At 36.2% G+C, this 20,626-nt stretch overlaps 1 protein-coding gene and 1 long non-coding RNA gene across 5 annotated transcripts in view; one reads left to right on the top strand and one right to left on the bottom strand.

Annotated features, from left to right (window-relative positions):
- LOC130047656 (uncharacterized) overlaps nucleotides 1-18,527 on the top strand; it is a 28,842-nt gene extending 10,315 nt beyond the window's left edge. The window contains exons 4-9 of one of the 4 annotated variants that reach the window (XM_056143030.1): nucleotides 2,708-2,839; nucleotides 7,783-7,905; nucleotides 10,701-10,783; nucleotides 16,787-17,519; nucleotides 17,768-17,874; nucleotides 18,124-18,527. In XM_056143030.1, coding sequence (XP_055999005.1) covers nucleotides 7,818-7,905; nucleotides 10,701-10,783; nucleotides 16,787-17,519; nucleotides 17,768-17,874; nucleotides 18,124-18,507 — 1,395 coding nt within the window. In that variant the 5' untranslated portion in view covers nucleotides 2,708-2,839; nucleotides 7,783-7,817 and the 3' untranslated portion in view covers nucleotides 18,508-18,527. The other 3 variants (XM_056143029.1, XM_056143031.1, XM_056143028.1) reach the window with 3 other exon arrangements.
- The window catches only part of LOC130047667 (uncharacterized), a 151,431-nt gene that overhangs the window by 41,748 nt on the left and 89,057 nt on the right, over nucleotides 1-20,626 (bottom strand). The gene's annotated exons all lie outside the window — the stretch shown is intronic.

Raw genomic sequence — 20,626 nt, 5'->3', positions numbered from 1 at the left:
TATTAACCCATGGCACTTCTATGTCATTTGAAATATACCTGTGGAGGTTTTTAAAGTGGTTTTTTTTTTGGGGGGGGGGGGGGGGTTATTATTTGGAAGAATTCATATTTGATGATTCAAATGAAAATCTGCAGGTTGAATTATGAATGTCATAATGTACTTTTTGAATGATGAAAAGTGTAGAGTCAAAAGTTATCAAATTGTCAAAAACACTGGTCAGGTCTGAATTCATCATCTTGGACACCTTGCAGTTGGAATTATGATCTCTATGAAGAAATGCTGAAAATCTTGCAAAAGAGGAAATGACAAGTTGGGTCCAAGGCACTTGCATATATGCATGAGAAGGTGTTCTATCCAGGCTTGAGGTCAATTACATAGCAATGTAACGCCTTGCATTACCTAGAAAATTTCACATTACCATTACTCCTATTTTGAAATATAATGTATTACATTACTTGAGAGTGAATTTACATTACACATTTACATAACATACTGTCAGATATTAAAGAAATGGCAGAAAAATTATTTCTGTATTATGATTTTTAATTATACATTAACATAAGAACACAAAATATTCAGCAATGTTAGGAAACATATCTATTAAGTTATTCATTGCATTTGATTGTCATCAATGTTTCAAATGCTTCAGTCAATCACTAATAAAATGAATTATTCTAAATCTTCGAAATATCATCAAATATTTGAAGTAGTGTAAATGTAATGAAAAATAATGTACAGTACAGTATGCATTACATTACCATTAATTGTAATGCAAAAATGGTCCATTACACCCCCATTACATTGAAACTGGTTGTCATTTAATTACCATTACCCCAGGCCTGGTTCTGTCGAGAGGTATTGAAATTCTCTGTAGAGACTTTGTCTCAGGAAGTGGCCGAGATTGATTGTGACAATTTTGTTGGATGTGAATTTACTGACACACATGTCTACACTTGCTACACAATATAGCATGTGGTGGTTTCAACAAGAAAGTTCTTACTCTGCAGGAAATGACGAATAGCTAATGGATTCACATTTTTTCTGACTTTTCTTCTGTACATTAGATGCATTGGAAAAACTTTCCTTTCCATTATCTTTTGCTGGTTCATTCTTTGAAATAAAATCAAGTCCGAAAATAAAGTATTTTGGTTTGGTTTTTTTCAATGAATTTTAAAAATGTAATCTGTAATCCTTGCATATTTTCTTGGTGTTCTGTGATTGTTATTTTTATTTGTATTCAGGTATAATTTCATCTTCAGTGTCTTGAAAGAAATTAATTTTTCAATAACGCCAAGAAAAATGTAGTTAACAGTAGATTTAAAAAAAAAAAAAAATATTGACACGGGTAGGAATTGAACCCGGATCTCCCGATTGAAGGACGGGCTCTCTACCACTAAGCCACGACATCTATGACGTCACACCCTTAAAAATCTTTTATATGTTTACTTGCCCTAGTTAACGTTATACCTTCGATATATCGGCAATAGTTTTAGTTATATCAATGCATGTTCTATAAATTCTTTTCATTTTGATCTTAGTAATTCTGTTGGTGTCGTCTAAATAAAAACGTTCTATAGCATTGAAGGTCCGATTTGTCGGACAGCAGATTCGTTTGTTTACGCATCAAAATTCTATAGCTTTTGATAAAAACACCACATAGGGGTGTATTCTGCATGGAAATGATGTAGACTCCACATAAGTATGTTGTTTTAATTTTTCAAAGCAACATAATTAATAAAATACCCACAACTCTCACAAAAATAAATAATTCCGGATTGCTCTCGATTTAATTCAAAGTTGATATTCATCAACAGCACACCTTTCGATCCAAAAAATCGTTCGTGCAAAATTTATTTGTATTGATAGATTTTGATAGACTACAGTCAGTTTCTGGATCGAAGGTCGTGTTTTATATGAATTATATGACTAAATTTGAAAAAAGTGGAGATTTCTGCAGAAAACCAGACCGATACCGGTTTTGTCTTGTATAGAATTCCACAAGCTGACGTTTTGGCGGGGAAATCTTGGCACGTCGCGATGGTATAAAGATTATATTATCAAATGATAACAATTTTATTTCAATTAATTCTGCTTTATTTTTTAACACACCACAGGGCCGATATAGCTAAACATGGTCTTAGTCCTTTGTAAAAATCATCGTCCCCGGGGGTAAGCACAGTAGGGGATCAAAGTTTTACATACAAATGTACATTGTATAGGGAAAATCATTAAAAATCTTCTTCTGAAAATTCTCTCAGCCAGAAAAAATTACAATTACATGAAAGCTTCCTGACATAGTGCAGATTCAAGTTTGTAAAAATCATGGCCCCTGGGAGTAGGTTCGGGCCACAATAGGGATCAAAGTTTTACATGCGAATATATAGGAAAAATCTTTAAATATGAGCCAAGGTGACTCAGGTGAGCAATGTGGCCCATAGGCTCTTTTTTAACTTCTCTGAAACTACCTGGCCAATCTTTGTCATTCAAACTGGTTAGATTTGATATTTTGTTCATAGACTGTTGTATTAGCCTATCAATTTTCATAAGAAATGAAGGAAAAAAACTTAGTGGATGTAAATATGATTTGATTAGGATGTAAAATCATTGGTGGGGGTACCCATGAATTCCACAAAAATTGAGGTACAATAAATTCTAATGTTTCCACAGTATTTATATGAATAAAAGCAATTTAGGCTGTATTTTTCAGGACCAATATGAGATAAATAGTGACTATTTATCTGGAGTTGTGCACAATGAGCCAAAATTATCCAGATTAGCAAGAAATGGCAGTTTATTAGAAGGAATGAACTTCCTACTAGTTGGATTTCCTTCAACTTAGGTAGGTTGTTAATTTATATTGTTATATTCAGTAATATAGTCTCACTGTATTGACGAATAGTCAACAATTGAAATGGTAGCCCATCCAAAAGATATTGACCAGTCAATATTTTTTATGGCGTCGAGCTTTGCTCGAACGGCATCTAGTCAGCGTGTACGACTGAATCAGCTGAAAAGTTTACGCGACCGAAGGTGTCAGACTATCGATGCTTCCGCGGAAAAATCCCGCGCTTTTTGTAATGGCGTATGAATATCTGTACTGTTTAATGATTTACGACATTTTAAAGTTGTTAATGAGAAACAAATGAAAATCATCACATTGATTTACTTTAACATATAAAAACTTTCACAAAAAATAAAAACAAATCAAATAAAAATTCCAATTTCAATGCGAACTACATTTGCAAAGTCACGTGATGTCTGAAACGATAGCGTGTCTAGACGAAAGATAGCGTGGGTTTTGTTTGTAAACATTGCGTGCTGTTGGCGAAATTTAAACTGAGAAATAGTGTATCGCGTATTATTTATGGTCATTATATTTTAGGGTAGGTAATGTTTATTTGACTGTAGCATTCTCAGTAGGGTATTAACGCACCTGTAGGTTTGCAAATCATTGGTCAACTCGGTATAGAATATGATTTATTTCCAAATTAGGGCCCTCTCGGGCATACAGCATACATGAATGTGCAATGACGATAAAAAGAAAAACAAAACAAGAGTAAAATCTGCACTATTAGTATGAGCAATGTTCATACATGAGACATTTGAACATGATAATACTTATTTGCATTATATGTAAGTACCACCGTGTATCCTAATGCAAAACAGTCAGAAATACACATGGGAAAAAAAAAAAAATATATATATATATATTGGCACGTGTTAATGTTATTGTAAACAAACCAAGCGCGGAAGCATTCATTATTATAAGGCTTTCAAGTAAAGGTTTTTGTGGAGGTAAAAGTTACTGAATTAACAAATTTTTTTTTTAATCTGACTAGATTTTCATCTCTTGAGATGCTAACAGTGATATATACTACAAATGGTCCATAGTTGTTTACATTGTTGCACATATTTCTTATTAAAATTTTGGTTTAAAACTTATTTCTTGTTTTTATTATGTTATCAACAAGTACATGCAATGCTGCCCTTTACAACTATTAAAAGGAGAGTTCTCACAACAGTTGACTTTTTCACTAAGTATCTTAATGCACAAATTTTCAGTTCTTTGTGAATTACATCTGTGCCAAGGATTGTAGAGTACTCCCTTGGCTAGCAAAGATGTGTGAATAATTGAGAGCAATGGTTGATCACAAAAATATTCATTATTTAATAACATTAGATATTGTAAATAATCCTTTGAAAAATATTCTGAAGAAATGAATGGAATTGTAAAAATATATATCTGTAATTGAATTTTTTTGTGAAAAGAACTACTGTACAGATGTATTAGAAGCATTATTCCTGTATGAAGGATAAATATTCTTGGTATTGCTTGAATTCAAAGCTGTATGTGTGTTTTTAATACATGTACAGCTAATCTTCGTTATCGGGAATATGTAAATAGAGTTGCCAGTCCAAACCACTTCTTTTTTGTGTGTGTGTTATCCTTGTTATCGCAAATCCTTGGATATCTCAAATTTAATTTCAGTCCTGTTGAATTTGCAATAACAAGGTGTGACTGTAGTCAATGGCATCAAAATATTCACAGGTAGAAGACTCTCCATTGAGATTTATATAAAGCTATATCTACTCTGTGTACATACAATAAGGGATGAAGCATTGATAAACTGGACAGTACATAGTTTCATTATAATTTTTGCTTTCTTAGCACGACGCCATTGTGGCCCTTCAGGCCTTTGATTTAATACTGACCGGAGAGGAATAATATGGAGATAATATTCTGATAATTTCAATGTATTGCATCCAATTCATAGATTCGTTGACTGACGTAAATAAACCTTCGCGAATCAAAAACAATGTGACATCATAATAGGTAATTAGTCAAGACACATAAACAATGGATGCACAGTGCAACGGTTTGCTCGCAGAATTAACAGATACAAGGATTTGTAAATGATTGATGAGTAAAGAACCAGCTAGTATGTCTGTAATATAATTCCTGTGAGTGAAGGAGTATTATCAGAGTCTGTTTGGGTGACAAGGATAATTTTAGAATGTGGATGACATTGATAATGTGAGCCCCCTAATCAGTGTTGCCCTCAATTTCAGTCAAGATTTGTATAATATGTTTCTCCCAATTTTTATGCCCCCCTTTGAAAAAGAGGGGGCATATTGTTTTGCACCTGTCGGTCGGTATGTCGGTCGGTCTGTAGACCATGTGTTGTCCGCTCAATATCTTGAGAACCATTCACTTGATGATAATGATATTTCATATGTGGGTTAGTTATGAGTAGAAGAGGATCCCTATTGTTTTTCAGGTCCAAAGGTCAAGGGTCAATCTACTCTGGATATAGGAATATAATGTCCGCTCAATATCTTGAGAACCCTTTGCTTGAAAGACATCAAACTTGGCACACTGGTACATCTTAAGGAGTAGATGACCCCTATTGATTTTGAGGTCATATGGTCAAGGGTCAAACTGGGCATAGGAATATACTGACCATTCAATGTCTAGAGAACCCTTTGCTTGACAGACATCAAACTTGGTACGCCAGTACATCTTCAGAAGAAGATGACCCCCATTGATTTTGAGGTCACATGGTCAAAGGTCAAGGGTCAAACTGGACATAGGAATATACTGTCCGTTAAATATCTCGAGAACCCTTTGCTTGACAGACATCAAACTTGATACACTGGTACATCTTCAAGAGAAGATGACCCCTATTGATTTTGAGGTCACATGGTCAAAGGTCAAGGGTCAAACTGGACATTGGAATATACTGTCTGCTCCATATCTTGAGAACCCTTTGCTTGACAGACATTAAACTTGGTACACTGGTACATCTTCAGGAGAAGATGACACCTATTGATTTTGAGGTCGCGTGGTCAAAGGTCAAGGGTTAAACTGTACATAGGAATATACTGTCCGCTCAATATCTTGAGAACCCTTTGCTTGACAGACATCAAACTTGGTACACTGGTACATCTTCAGGAGTTGATGACCCCTATTGATTTTTAGGTCACATGGTCAATCCACTCTTGACATAGGAAGATATTGTCTGCTCAATATTTTGAATTGATGATACTACTCTCAATAAATGATGTGTGTGTGTATAACCCTTTTCAATTTTGCACCATGGGGGGCATATGTGTTTAACAAACATCTCTTGTTCCTTTAATTCTTGCAGTTCTTCCAGGTATATTTGATTGACAGTAATTCTTAAAATAAAAAAAATACATATAAAATAAAATATCATTTATTTTGCAATTGGTGACATATTTTAAAACAGATGTAATTCATCCGTAACTAATGAGCTAGTGATACTACAATAACAAGAAAGAAAAAATTTACAGGATTTTTTTCTCATTGTGCAACTGGTCCCATAATTAGTACCATACCCAACACCAAAAATATTGATATCCCCCCCGCCCTTCCCCCCAATTTTGAGAATGAAAATAACCAATTTAATCGCCATAAGCAGACTACAGTAATAGTGAAGTGTCAGGGACAAACAATTTATTTTAATTCATTATAAACAGAATTTATTATATATCTGATGAGTTTATAATGCTTTTCAAGACTAGGCAGAATGAAACTTACTGAGCTGTAAGCATAGATTCACCAGAAGTTTGTAATTATGAAACATTGTATGAATTGACTTAATACTAGCTACTTATTTAAGGAATAAACTGGAATAATACAATCTAGACTGCCATAGCTCTCTGTATTACGTGACTTTGAGACAAACCTATTTGTTTACTCCATTGTATGTAATTGAAAAATGGTGTCCCAAGTTGACTAAAACATTATATTGTTTTGTTTTGTTAATTACATGTATACAAAGTCTTTACTCTTTTTCTCATAAAGATCATTATCATTTATCCCTTAACTAGGCGTTTGATGACTCGGCAATCCAAGTACTCGTACCATGTCCTTACAATGACTTATGTTAAACCCTGTATATACAGCAATTAGTTTGACCTCTAAACAGCAATTTTTTTTTTTGCATAAATATCTGGACATTTGAAAAAGCACTTTCCAATTTATGTATTGATACAAAGAAATCATGTAATCAATCTGTGTTTGAAGGATATATTGGGGGATAGCCTATCTTAGTCAATAAATATAAATGGCAAATTGCAAGTCGGACACCTGGAACATTGTTTGAGATATTTTTTTTATGCAGTTAATGTTCAGAATTATCTTGATTTATTAGTGATGAAATTTCCCGTGAAACACTTTGTAAAAGTGTACAAAAATTTGCATGGTTACATATAACATAACCAAGGTGTGCATTACCTGCCAGCCAAAAATACATTAACATACTTTTATATCCCATTTGTTTCAAGAAATGTATTAATATAGTTGATGAATCAACTCCCCTTATACCATTTTGTAAGTAATTTTTTACAGCATAAAAGCATCTAAAATTTAAAAAATCAGTCACATGTGCATTAATTAAAAACTAGTTTTTAGATATAGATAACATTTCTGGAGTTAGTATAGTTTCAGGAATGAGGAAGCCCTGGAGACTAGTCTTGGACTGTTTAAAAGGGATTCCCTGTCTTGTGTGACTTTTTTCTTCTTAGCTTCTTGAATGGTCACATAAGACTGTGAGTCTAGACTGTAGTTGTTAATATTAGAATAAATGCTATTTGTTCATATGATATAAAATCCCCAATATCTTTCTGTTTTGACATTATTTTTTTCCATTTGAATGGCTATGGGTACCATTTCCAATTGTTTGAAAATAAATCATGTTTATAGCATTTCGTTTAACAAATATTGCTAAAATTTGTTTCATATTATTTCTTCATCAGAGGTTAAGGATTTGATTACTATTCAGTCCCAGGAGATGCCAATCAGCAGTGAGTCCATCATCATCATTCCAGACGGAACGAATGAGGAAGTTAAGGCATGTCTCTTGCAAGTCCTAAAACTGAGTAAGTTTTAAATCATAGATATATGCTAATTATGTCCTATTTTTATCATTAGGTATTGTTACTATGTTCAATTTTGATTGTCTGAGCTTTGTCAGATTCAAACACAGGGGCTAAGCCCGTTTTGGGCCCAAAGTCTGTGATACCATGATAAATATAGAGAGGGGTCTAACTCTGACCCAGATAAAAAAACTAACCACTTGGTCCAAATGCCAAAAAAATCTTAAACTAGGTACGCTATGCGTAATTTGTCGTTTTACTTGCATAGATTAATGTTTAAATACTTGCATACCAAAGAACAAAGTACGATTGTACACATAAAATGGCCCAAACATTTTCTCTCTATAAAATGTGTCTGGAATTAACCTTAATCAGCGTTTTAAGAAAGTAAAATATATGTCAGGTATACTATGTCAACAAAATCAGAAGGATATTCCTAATTGAATAGCATACTTCGTTCTTAATGAGTTCCTCATTAATATTCATAACTAACCGAAAACGAGGCTATCGGGTTTATCGGGTGTTGTCAACATATACAATATGGCGGAAAATATGAAAGCGTCTAACAACTCGACCCGAGATTTGCAGCTTATTCCCGACGGTATAACATTCGGATTTGTAGAAGATTCCATCAAATCGACATCTTCAAGCCTGGGACAGAAAGAAATAAACAAAGGCTACAAGTATTTCAGTGAGAAATACATTTCTGATATAAAAGGTTGGTAGATCGATCGATCGATCCCTTAGTCACTAAGTTAGTGAGTCTTACTTTCACTAAAGTGTTTGGTAACGTACGCTTCGTAGCGACAATTATTTTGCATTTAAAAGTTTAGATCTTCAAGAACAAGTCACGTATAAATTTCTGCTTTGCCAAATTTCTCCTACACCCTAATTTATAACCAAATATTGCATATGTGATTATGCAAACAGCTTACCAGATTACATTAAAATGCCTCTGGAAAATCTTTTTCAAAAATCTTTTGCATTCCTATTTGTGCAAAGAAAATAATAATGAACTTTTCAATTTTGGAAACTGTCAATATATATAATACACAATGTACATTGTCAACTAAGACACAATGCAACTAACTTGAAAGTAGATCTATATAGCATCACAGTTTATCAGATACTCCAATGTGTACAAATTGTATTAATTCTGTTGAAAATGCCTACCATTACTTTTTTTTGTTTATCCAAATTATACACATTGCAGAAATGCATTGTTACAAGCCATACAAAATATTACAAATTGCTATTATCCAACAACCTACACTTGAACTGCTGTTATTATAGGGTAGTCCTAATCATGGAAAAAAGAATTAATCTAAAAATATTTGAAGCATCACTGCAACTAAACGTTTCTACTTCTACTATTGTTTTCCTCTTTCATGGTTATTTTCTTATTCATATATTAGATCTACATATGTACATGTGACAGGAGAATGTACATGTGACAGGAGAGGGCTGAAATAGGCTATGCCTGTTGCCCAATCTCATTCATGTATTAGTGAATAAAATATTGTTGTTTTTTTTTAATCAGGGTACTGTATATAAAGCATAAGTAGAATAATGATTTATCGTAGAAGAAATATTGTTGATTGGGTTGTTGGCTTCACAAAAAGGCTCAGTAAGCAAAATAAAAAAAAGTTTATATGCCAATATTACATATATGTATATTTATATTAAAAATGTACGAGAGTCTACATATTATGTACAGGTATATATATATATATATATATATATATATATATATACATGCATTACATATACATTATGGTTTTCAATCTCTTTTTTACAAATGTATGAATATTCTTGAATCCCAACTTTTGGTATGAGGTGGATCAAATCTGTTTACCTTTTTATGATGTACAAATAGTTGTCATGATTGAAAGGTGTATGCAAATAGATTATATACAATAATGATATTTATGACTATATGACAGTATACATATTCCCTATGCATAGTCCCTTGGTACCTTTAGTTGTTGATCAAACATATCTTACTTAATTGCAATGTTTATATGCCCCATTATTTGGCAATAAACTATCTGTATCTGTATATAAAGTGTAAGTACTCTCAAGGTGAGATCTGCCATGCGTGCAGCTAACCAGATACCTGGAAGGGGTCCCACTAGTGTGGACGTTACCCGGAATTCTGTACAGAAATAAAAAGGAACCGACAACAACAACTCTCCGGGCGGTGTTGGGTGTTGGGGGGGGGGGGGGGGTGTTGTTACCCAATATATTTTTCATTTGGATTACAAAATAACAAATAATATTTGAATTGTCAAAAAGGTGACTCTATGTGCCTGTACTTACATAGAGCAAGATCCTGCAATTTAATTATTCCTCCCCACACCCCTCCAAACACTATCCTGTTGCATCATTAGAATGGCTCTAGCTGATTCTGATAAATGTATTTATATCAAGTATTTTCAGTACTTCATTTTTTATTAGGGAGAGATTTAGAATAGGCTGTGCCTGCTGCCCAATCTCATTGATTTTGAATAAAATATTTTTTATGTGTGTACTATCAACATGATCAAGTGACTGCTTTTCTCTCAAAGATACGTAATATTGTTTGTACATACAATATATAATTGATTTCAGGATGTTTGGATACTAGGATGCATCTATCAGTATATTATGCAGTTATTTCTGTACATGTTTAGTTTTTTGGGTTCACATTAGATTACAATTAAGTTGTTCATGATTATATTTTGTTCAGAAATAATATGAAATCTAATGTTCTTATGAAAACATAGAAAATTTACAATTGATTTTTCTTTACTCTTTAGTGTACCCAACAGACCTTGGCTGCTTGATACGAGCTAAATCCTATCGCTCACAAAGGAAAAATGAAGCACCACATGATGTAGAGGTATACATGTATATTCTTTTCAATGTCATTTGATAAGGGGCAGGATCAAAAGATCAATGTCGGTTAAAGATCTAAATTCAAATAATTAAAGGGAAAGAAGGAAAAAATCCTGTAAGTTTCTGCCATTCAAAATGGATTATATTTTAGTGGAAAAGGATGAGTGACTGTTAAAACCACAAAATAATATTACATTTTAATGAACATTGAAGATTATTTGAATTCAATATCAAACAATCCAGCTTAATTGACCGAAGTTCTTTTGCTTATATTACTTTTGTGTTATCACCTTGGTGGCTTTACCGTGGTACGACGTATTCGTATAACGCACACCAAGTACGACTTAACCAAACGGACCAATACTTGCCTCTTCCGTTTCCGTCTACAAGCAGACAAGTCACGAATTTTCACTAGACGAAGTGCAATCTATATTATCGACTACTTCTCCATCCTTATTTGCCACCATCATGCCACCCGTGCGAACCAGGGTGACAAGACTTTCAGAGGTGGAAAGAAACCGTCAATTCGTGTCCCCAGCCCGGGGACGTGGGAGAAGACGTAGGCCAAACAGCGTGGCCACCGACTCCTCGAGGCCCATACCTACGGCATCCGCTGTTGTAAATGCAGCGGGGGGAACCACACAATCAGAGACTGACGACACTCATGCCATTCAGGACTTGCAGGCTAATCCGTCAGGTGAGTTTGACGTAAACCATCAATGTCTTATTCCCCCCATTGACATTTTCCCGCCGGCTGTCGACTTCGCGGGACCCAATTTCTCAGTCACGGAGTATCAACCCTCGGTAATCAATAGCTATTTCGATCCTGTCAGCTTTCATGTCCCGGAAAAACTCAAAAATCAAATTTGGGAGGGAAAATTTATCGACATTTCCTTACTGCTTAGGTCAGCGCGGGAACTGGACGGCCATCTTGAAACTCAGGGCCAAATCGAAATCCGAAATGGTGCCATGTGCCTCGTCAAGCCTAAACATAATTCCTTCCTGTCAATTGAAAAATGGTCATCGGCTTTCATTATTTTCACCAGTATCATGCTAGAAAAATACAGAACTAGAGCCCAAGAGTTACTTAAATATATGCGAGATATCAGACTGGCCGCGTCCAGGTCATCGGGGTGGTTCCGCTATGAAGAGCAGTTTCGCTTGAGAAAACAAGCTGACCCACAGTCTTCGTGGGGAATCATTAACTCCGAGCTATGGCTCTTGTATATCACAAACGGTACTCATCCTTCACAACCCTCGGGAAAAAACTCCGCGGCCCCGAACATGCATCGCGAGTCTCCCGGCAATTATCCCCAATATAAAACACAGGTCAACACCTTATTTTGCAAGTTGTTTAACGCTGGTATAAATTGTAAGTTTGCACCAAATTGTAGGTTCAGCCACAGATGCAAAGGGTGTGGTGGAGATCATCCAGCATCAAAGTGCCGGGCAACAAAATAATTACCAATCGTTGTATACACTTGGGAAAACCCCCATCAATGTCGACCAACTTGCCCATTACCTACACAATTATCGTGATCAACCTTTTCTCATTAGAGGCTTTCAATCTGGTTTTAGTTTACATTATCAAGGGCCAAGGCGCCCAAGGGATTCCAATAATCTAAAAAGCATAGTACTAAATCCTCAACTAGCTCAACAAAAAATTCAGAAAGAAGTACTGCTCCAGCGAGTCGGGGGGCCTTTCGATTCACCCCCCTTCCACTCGCTACAAGTTTCACCTTTAGGCTTAGTACCCAAAAAGGATGGGGATTTTCGGTTAATACACCACCTATCCTTCCCTGAGTATGACTCTATTAATGATTTCATTGACCCAGCAGTTTGTTCTGTTCATTACGCATCCATTGACGATGCCGCTGCCATCATATCCTTCTTGGGCCCTGGAACCTACTTAGCCAAATCAGACATTAAATCGGCATTTCGTCTAATACCTGTTGCTCCCTCAGATTTCGAACTGTTAGGTTTCAAGTTTCAGAACAAATACTATTACGATAAAATGCTACCATTTGGGGCATCAGTCAGCTGTGCAACCTGGGAAAGATTTGCTTCGGCATTACATTGGATAGTCCAAAATAGGACACGTAATCCATCCATTTTACACTATCTTGATGACTTCCTGTTCATGGGCTCCGCAAATTCAAACAAGTGTCAGGCTACTCTCTCAGAATTCAAACACATTTGCCAAGATATAGGTGTACCCATTGCTCTCGAAAAAACTACAAACCCAACTACAACCCTTATTTTCTTAGGTATAGAACTAGACACAGTGAATATGATCATGCGACTCCCACAGGACAAGCTACTTTTGCTCAAACAGCGCATTCATGTCTTCCTTCACAGTAAAAAAGCTACTCTTAAATCTTTTCAGTCACTCATTGGGCTGCTAAATTTTGCATGTAAAACGGTAGCACCAGGGAGAGCCTTCTGCAGACGTTTAATTGATGCTACTATGGGCACTACCAAAACACACCATAAGATCAGAATCAATTCTTCCATCAAGGAAGACCTTAGAGTATGGGAACAATTCCTAGCAAACTTCAACGGCATTTCGGTCATTTCCTCTCCGACATTGACATCGGATTCGTACTTGCAATTATACACAGATAGCGCTGGGGGAACAAAAGGGGGGTTTGGCATTTACTTTGCAGGTAGCTGGGCTCATGCAAGCTGGCCGCACAGCTGGAGTCTTTCGGACATAGTTAGGGACATGACATTCCTTGAGCTTTTCCCGGTATATGTAGCAATCGTGCTATGGTCGCCACAATTGGCTAACAAACGTATTCTTTTCCACATAGATAATTCTGCTGTAGTCCAGGTTATTAATTCCGCTACTTCAAAATCTCACAGGGTCATGAAAATTGTTCGAAAATTGGTTCTCATCACACTACAACACAACATTACAATCCAGGCGCAATACATACCCTCCAAACGCAACGTTATAGCAGATAGTATTTCTCGTTCGCAGTGGAGAAGATTTCGACATCTCGCCCCCCACGCCGACCAGTGGCCAACCCAGCTACCCAACCAAATATGGGATATCTAAAGGTAGAATCACAACGCCTCATCAACAACGCCCTGTCTGATAACTCCAACAAAGCTTACAATTCGGCACTGAAGAAATTCCATGCATTTGCCCAGATTTTTGGCATTGCCATTTCCTGGCCGTTACCTTTAGATATAATTTTAAACTTTATCGCATATTTGTCGTTACAACATATGTCCCCAAATACAGTTCAGTTATACATACGCGCATTGGCATATTTTCATAAAGTAAGGCAGGTATCAGATCCAACTGCCTCCTTCTTAGTCGCAAAAGCTCTACAAGGGTTGGCACGTGGCAACACAGCCCCAGATACTCGGTACCCGATTACCCTACCCATTCTAGAAAAATTGCTAGCGTATTTACCTTTTGTGTGCACATCCTCTTTCGAATCTACACTCTTTGCTAGCGCCTTCTCACTGGCCTATTTTGGTTTACTCCGAGTAGGCGAATTCACTCTGGCAAACTCCTGCAATAGCCGATATTCTCATTGCATTCAATTTCAACATGTTACTCTGGGGGAGGAAAGCAAACATGTCACATTCACTATACCTCATTCCAAAACCGACCAAACGGGCAAAAAAACCACTATATTCATTCGGAGTCAGCCCCACTCGATCGCATGCCCAGTCCACAGTATGCGCAATTTCCTAGCAATAAGGCCACACACCTCAGACACTCACTGTCTGTTCATCCACAGTAATGCTATGCCTTTGACTAGATTCCAATTTAATGCAGTACTGCAGAAAGCAATTCAGGCTATCGGTACACCAGGTCATTTTGGTACCCATAGTTTTCGAATCGGTCGGGCCACTGACTTGGCTCTACAGGGTTTTTCCGACCAGCAAATACAAACATTTGGGAGATGGAAGTCTTTAGCCTTTCAGAAATACATCCGCATGTAATGCCACTTCGCAGCCCTCGGACCACTACAGGACACACAATTTAAGTAATGACACCCTTGCCATCAATACATAACAAATAAGTAACCAAACCAAAGATATTTCAGATTGTTCAATATGGATCCTCGGGTCTTCAATCCCATTTTGGGCAGGTCAGTCGACATCAAACCGCACAGGCGGAAAAAACCTTGACTTGCCAGCCCACATTCATTGGCATGGAAGACGGGGGATGCAGTGGCAACAATTGGACCCCTTGGTGATGGACCTCCTGAGGAAGTATCCTGCACCTAGATTCATGGTGATACATCTAGGTTCAAACGACTTGGTCACCCCAGGCCTAACTGGCAAAAAGTTGGTAGAGGAAATAAAGTGTTCATTTCTCAGATATAATGCCCTAATCCCACAAACTACATTAGTATGGTCCTCCATCTTGCCCCGCCTATACTGGCATGGGGTTCCTGGCAAACTAGGTGGTAAGATTAACAAAAAACGTATAAAGGTTAACAAAAGAATTCTTAAGTTCGTGTTAGATTTGGGGGGGTTGGTCATTAACCATCACAACATCTCAGCAAGAAACGTGTGCTTATTTAGATTTGATGGAACACACCTTTCGGATATGGGCAACGACTTTTTCCTAAACAACATCAGGGCAGCTTTTCACATATTCATCAATCAACTAGGCAATTGTTACCCTCAACCTGTTTAACTGGGTCTGGCATTTTAGGGGGGGGGGGGGGTAGTGGTTTTTCATGGTTATTGGAGGTACATCATATCGATGTCTGTGGCAGGTCTGGGGGGATATAATACAAGAATGTGTCCGTCCGATCTGGCCTGTTGTTCCCTGCCCATCTGTCATACAAAGACAGAGGGACTAATGTGGCTCATATGAGCAAGTACTGGCTCATATGAAGTAGAAAGCTGTGTATAGTGGTTCACGTGAAAAAGTTTTGATTCAAGTTAATTGGGGCACCCAGGACTGCAGTCTTGGTGTCCTCTCCACCTCCTTAACTGGGAGGGGAGACCCCAGTTCCGGAATACCAGGGGGAGGTACTGGTATGACTCACCGGGGGGCTATTTGGTGGAACAGGGTAAAGCAGATCGGGCGGGCCCGTTTTCGGTCCCTTGATGTCGCAGTCTGGGACGTCGGCTCTCGTGCTCACACGAGGCCACCGGTTTGCCCTAATACCTATGGTCGGTACTCCGGATATCCCTTTAGACCTGCAATTTTTTACTTTGTACATGTACATGTAACATGCGGCCGTAGCTGCCAATTCACCCTGTGTGCACTATGTCCATTTTAGTTCGATCGTTTCATGTTATGAAATATGTCTGGTTATTCTAATAAATATAAAAAAGCTCAGTATGTGTTCTCTATCAGCTAAAAGGCCAAAGGGGCCAAGAGAGTGGGCACCCAATATGGTTAGTTAGGGACTACCACCGGAGTGTTCAATTAACTAATAGTGTTAATGTGTGAGTAAACAATAGAAAAGATATAGTTTTATTTATACTCATATGTTCTTACTTGTTAATTGATTAGTTTCAGGATTCATCATTTAGTTTCGGGGGGGGGGGGGGGGGGGGGGGGGGGTCTTGGTGAAAACTATGTGAATTTAGTTTTTTGTCAGACACTAAACTTTTGATCTCACCCAACTGTGAATTTTTACAGGTTTCACATTTTATTTCATTTGATCATTCTCATCTCTCAATTTAGACTTATTACTGTATATCAGTTATATATCTTTTGAATGTAATGAGTGTCTTATGTTATGAGTTCAGGGAGTAAATTTCTAGCATGACACATATACTGTGGTTCATGATAGTTGCACAAGTTACAAACCAGAATTATGCTCTCTGAACTAACAAAATAAGACATTCATTTCATAAGCATGCATAAAAGCCCTTATCTAATTTCATGTAATTGTAATATTTTTAACAAAATTTTCAATTTTACTATACAATGTATATATGCATGAGGTGCTTTGTAAGAATTACTGGGAGTGTTTTCTTTTACATGTGTGTACAATATTTCTCTATAATGTTATTACAGGTTGTAATCAGGAATGGTCCATCATATGACAGCAAAGCCAGCAACTGTTCTTGTGCCATTGGATCTGGAGGATGTTGTGGACATATTGCTGGTCTGCTATATTCGATAGCCCACATGAAGACAACTGGAATGTCAGCTATTCCATGTGATGTGGCCAAAACATCCCTTCCACAAACATGGCACATTCCAAGAGGTGAGAGGATTGCTGGGTCAGTGTCCGATGATGTCACAGTCCAAGGATATGACCCAAAATTTCCACAAAGACAGACCAGAGGACTAAGATCTACTCTGTACAACCCAATTCCATCTAGTGCAGAGAAACTTGATGTTTATAAATTGTGTGAGAACTTAAGTGTAGTGGACAAGACATGTTTATTTCTCTCTAATGTCTCCTTAAGTGCCCAAAATAAGGATGTGGATACAAGATTTGGCAAATTCCCTAAAGGCTCTCCACTCGCCACACAACAAAAACTTCACAGTGACTATGTATTGAGTATTTTGGATGCAGGGGATTTTCCAAATATACCCATGAAAAATCACATGGATAACGAACTTCAGGTAGTCCTCAACTACAACAAGAGCATCCAATTCCAATCATTAACTTTATCAGAGAATGAATGCTTCGAAATAGAAAAAAGTACCCGTCTTCAATCCCAGGATCCAAAGTGGCACAGGATTCGAAAGGATAGAATCATTGCATCAGTAGCAGGGGACATCATAAAAAGAAGGAAAGGTAACTTGGGACAGCATACAAATAATTCTGTAATATATTTAATCAAGAAATGATAAGTAACTTGCCATATTATATCCTATAGTAATTTTCCATGATTTACACCAATGAATCAAATTTGATAGTTATCTGTATTACACCATGTGTATTGTTACTATTGAAATGAAACAGATGAAATTTAGAACGATAAGAATTCTAATTTGATGATCTTTATGTTTATAATATGATGGAAATGTAGTTTTACTTTTCAGAGTATGGTCCACTAGTTAAAAGACTACAGTCAACTAGAAAGGTTGTGACCTCTAGCATGCGACATTGGATAGCCTGTGAGCCTCTTGCAGCAAATGCCTATGTTGAGGTATATAAAGACCTAAATTTAATATTTCTCTCACAATAGTTAGACCGACTTGCTAAAAACAAATTTCATTTCAATTTACTTTTCAGAAAATTGATGATAGCTGTAAAATGTTTTAAAAGTTTAATTTTCATTCAAATTTTTTGTCTTATAACTTCAGAAATGTCAGATAATATATGGATCTACTTATACAAGTATATCCTAATGCAAGTTCTAAAATTTGTTTTTAAAAAGTTCAAATTTCATTTGCAGAAAATGAACAATGACCTCAACATCTACCCTTGTGGATTAGTGGTGAATCCTTGGTCCCCATGGTTAGCTGCTACTCCAGACCGCAAGGTGTATTGCCCAACACTGAACCCCAAATATGGACTCCTGGAGATCAAATGTCCAGTGAATCCTTTGTCAGAATGCCAGTACCTCACCAAGGATGAAAATGGATACAAACTCAAGGAGAACCATGCCTATTTCTTTCAAGTGATGATGCAAATGGCAGTGACAGGAATGGAATGGTGTCATTTCTTTGTGTGGACCTCAGAGGAGAGCCATTTGGAATTGATTTGTTTTAATATAGACACTTGGAAAGTAATGAAAGCAAAGCTTGATGATTTCTTTTTCTACCATTATTTGAATTAAATATAATTGCTATTCAGCTATTTGATACTTTATTTTTGGTCAAAGCTTAATATATTTACTAGTAAATTACAAATGTACATGTTGATTCTTAGGAATTATATTATTACGGCAATACATGAGCAAATTCAGATGGCTGATAAAGACTTTGTTCGTTTTTATGGAATACTGGTTTTGACTGTGGAGTATTTGACTCATTTAGTGACCTTGACATTAACGATGACCTTATTAACCTTGACATTAACGAGGACCTTATTAATAAACTTCACTTGGGGATAAATTGCATCAGAATTGACCTCCCATACAAGTTTTATGGAAATATGCATAGTGCTTGACTTACATATAATACATGATTAAGTAATATAAATATTTAGGGTTACTTTGACCTTTACATGTACATGGTTTTGAATCTCTTAACTGACCTTCCTGCAAGTTTCATGAGAATGTGGTTCATTAATGAAAATGTAACTGACAGGCAGGCAAACAAAAGTGATTCCTTTGTAAAGATACTTGTGCATTACTTCAAGGAATCTACTTAGACCAATCTTTCACTAGAGGACCTTTAAACAATGTTAGCAAATTTGCTACTGTCCACAACTGGTTAATAGTACCAACCATTGATAAGGGTATAACACTATCAAAGAGATGGTACTCTTTGACCCGACGGATGTGTCTTTCCACATGTATCCTCAATTTTGCAATGATTTGTGTTTGTTCTACTTCTTGCTTTGTGAACTGGCCTTGACTCATAAGAAAGGGTGGGGTGTTGATTGAGATTCGAGTACCCTCTAAAACTTTGTTAAGAACAAAGCCTTTATCAGCCATGATAGAATCTCCACTTTCCAAAAGATCTATCAAACCACTGAGTTTTGTTATCTCAACATCTGACATAGACCCTGTAAACAAATTAGAAACAAAACTTAGAGCACCATGAGGGGCTATGCCCACTAGACCTTTCCATATGTATGCACTTTTATAAGAGGAATAACATTTAGAACCAAGTGCAAGAGACGATGGTCTTTCTGTTTTGATCTCAGTACAATCAATGATGACGCGGGTATGTGGGTAGAGCGATTTAAATGACTTTGGCATTTTTTCATCTATCTGTTGTCTACTTGGCCATATGTTGATGCATCCCAATGCAAAGTATAAGAAATTTGCCCAGGTTATAATCTTCCTACTAACAGTTGAAACATGACAATTAAATCGAATGGCAAGATCTTGTTCCATAAGCCCACACTTCAGTCTACACAAGAACATAAAAAATTCATCAATGAGTAACATGTTTCTTTGCCTTCCCACAATGCTTTGCTCATTTACCTTCTCATTAGCTTGGTAGTAATAACTATGCAAAGAATTAGCTGCTGGTTTGACATAATCAAAAACTGCTGTAAACATTGACAAAGAAACAAAGCCAGTGTAAAAAAGAATCATGGCATTGTCAGCAGAAAATCTTTGCACCCCAAATCTTTCTATTTCAATTTTGTCTTTTAAACCTCTTATTTCATCTTCCCTTTTCTTTAATAGTTCTTCTAACTCCTTAATGTGCTCACTCTTCTTCTGTAATTCCTCTGTTTTACTATTTATAAAAGATTGATTCAACACTTTCAATACATATATATAAATAATACATATAGATTGATATATATACTCACATGTCATGACCTAGATGATCCAGCACCCAACTGTCCAGCAGTAAATGATCATGTTGTGAGTTAAATCATCCAAAATAGCTATTTACAATGACAAACTAATGCTCAATTTCATAAAGTATGTCAATTGCATAACCATCTTGAGAATGATTCATAATGAAAAAATATTCTGAATAAGTAATAAATCTGGAAAATAAAAAGCTAAAATATTGTGTCATTTGATTTATCAGTAGTATTTATATGACCTGTCATATACATTTTGTAATTGTATATAAGTAAGTCAGTACTATATTTTCTCAAACATTTCTCACATTAAACTTTTACATATCAAGAATAAAAGTATTAAATGATACACCTCATCAGAACTTTAGGCCAGTGAAAAAGATAATTGTTTCTTGTAACAAAAACAAAGAAAATAAATTATATAAAATTGTATTATATGTCTGTGCTGATAATCCATATGAATATTT

This window comes from Ostrea edulis, chromosome 7 (genome assembly GCF_947568905.1).
Source record: "Ostrea edulis chromosome 7, xbOstEdul1.1, whole genome shotgun sequence".
NCBI classification, from domain to species: domain Eukaryota; kingdom Metazoa; phylum Mollusca; class Bivalvia; order Ostreida; family Ostreidae; genus Ostrea; species Ostrea edulis.
This window is presented reverse-complemented; position numbering and strand designations above follow the sequence as displayed.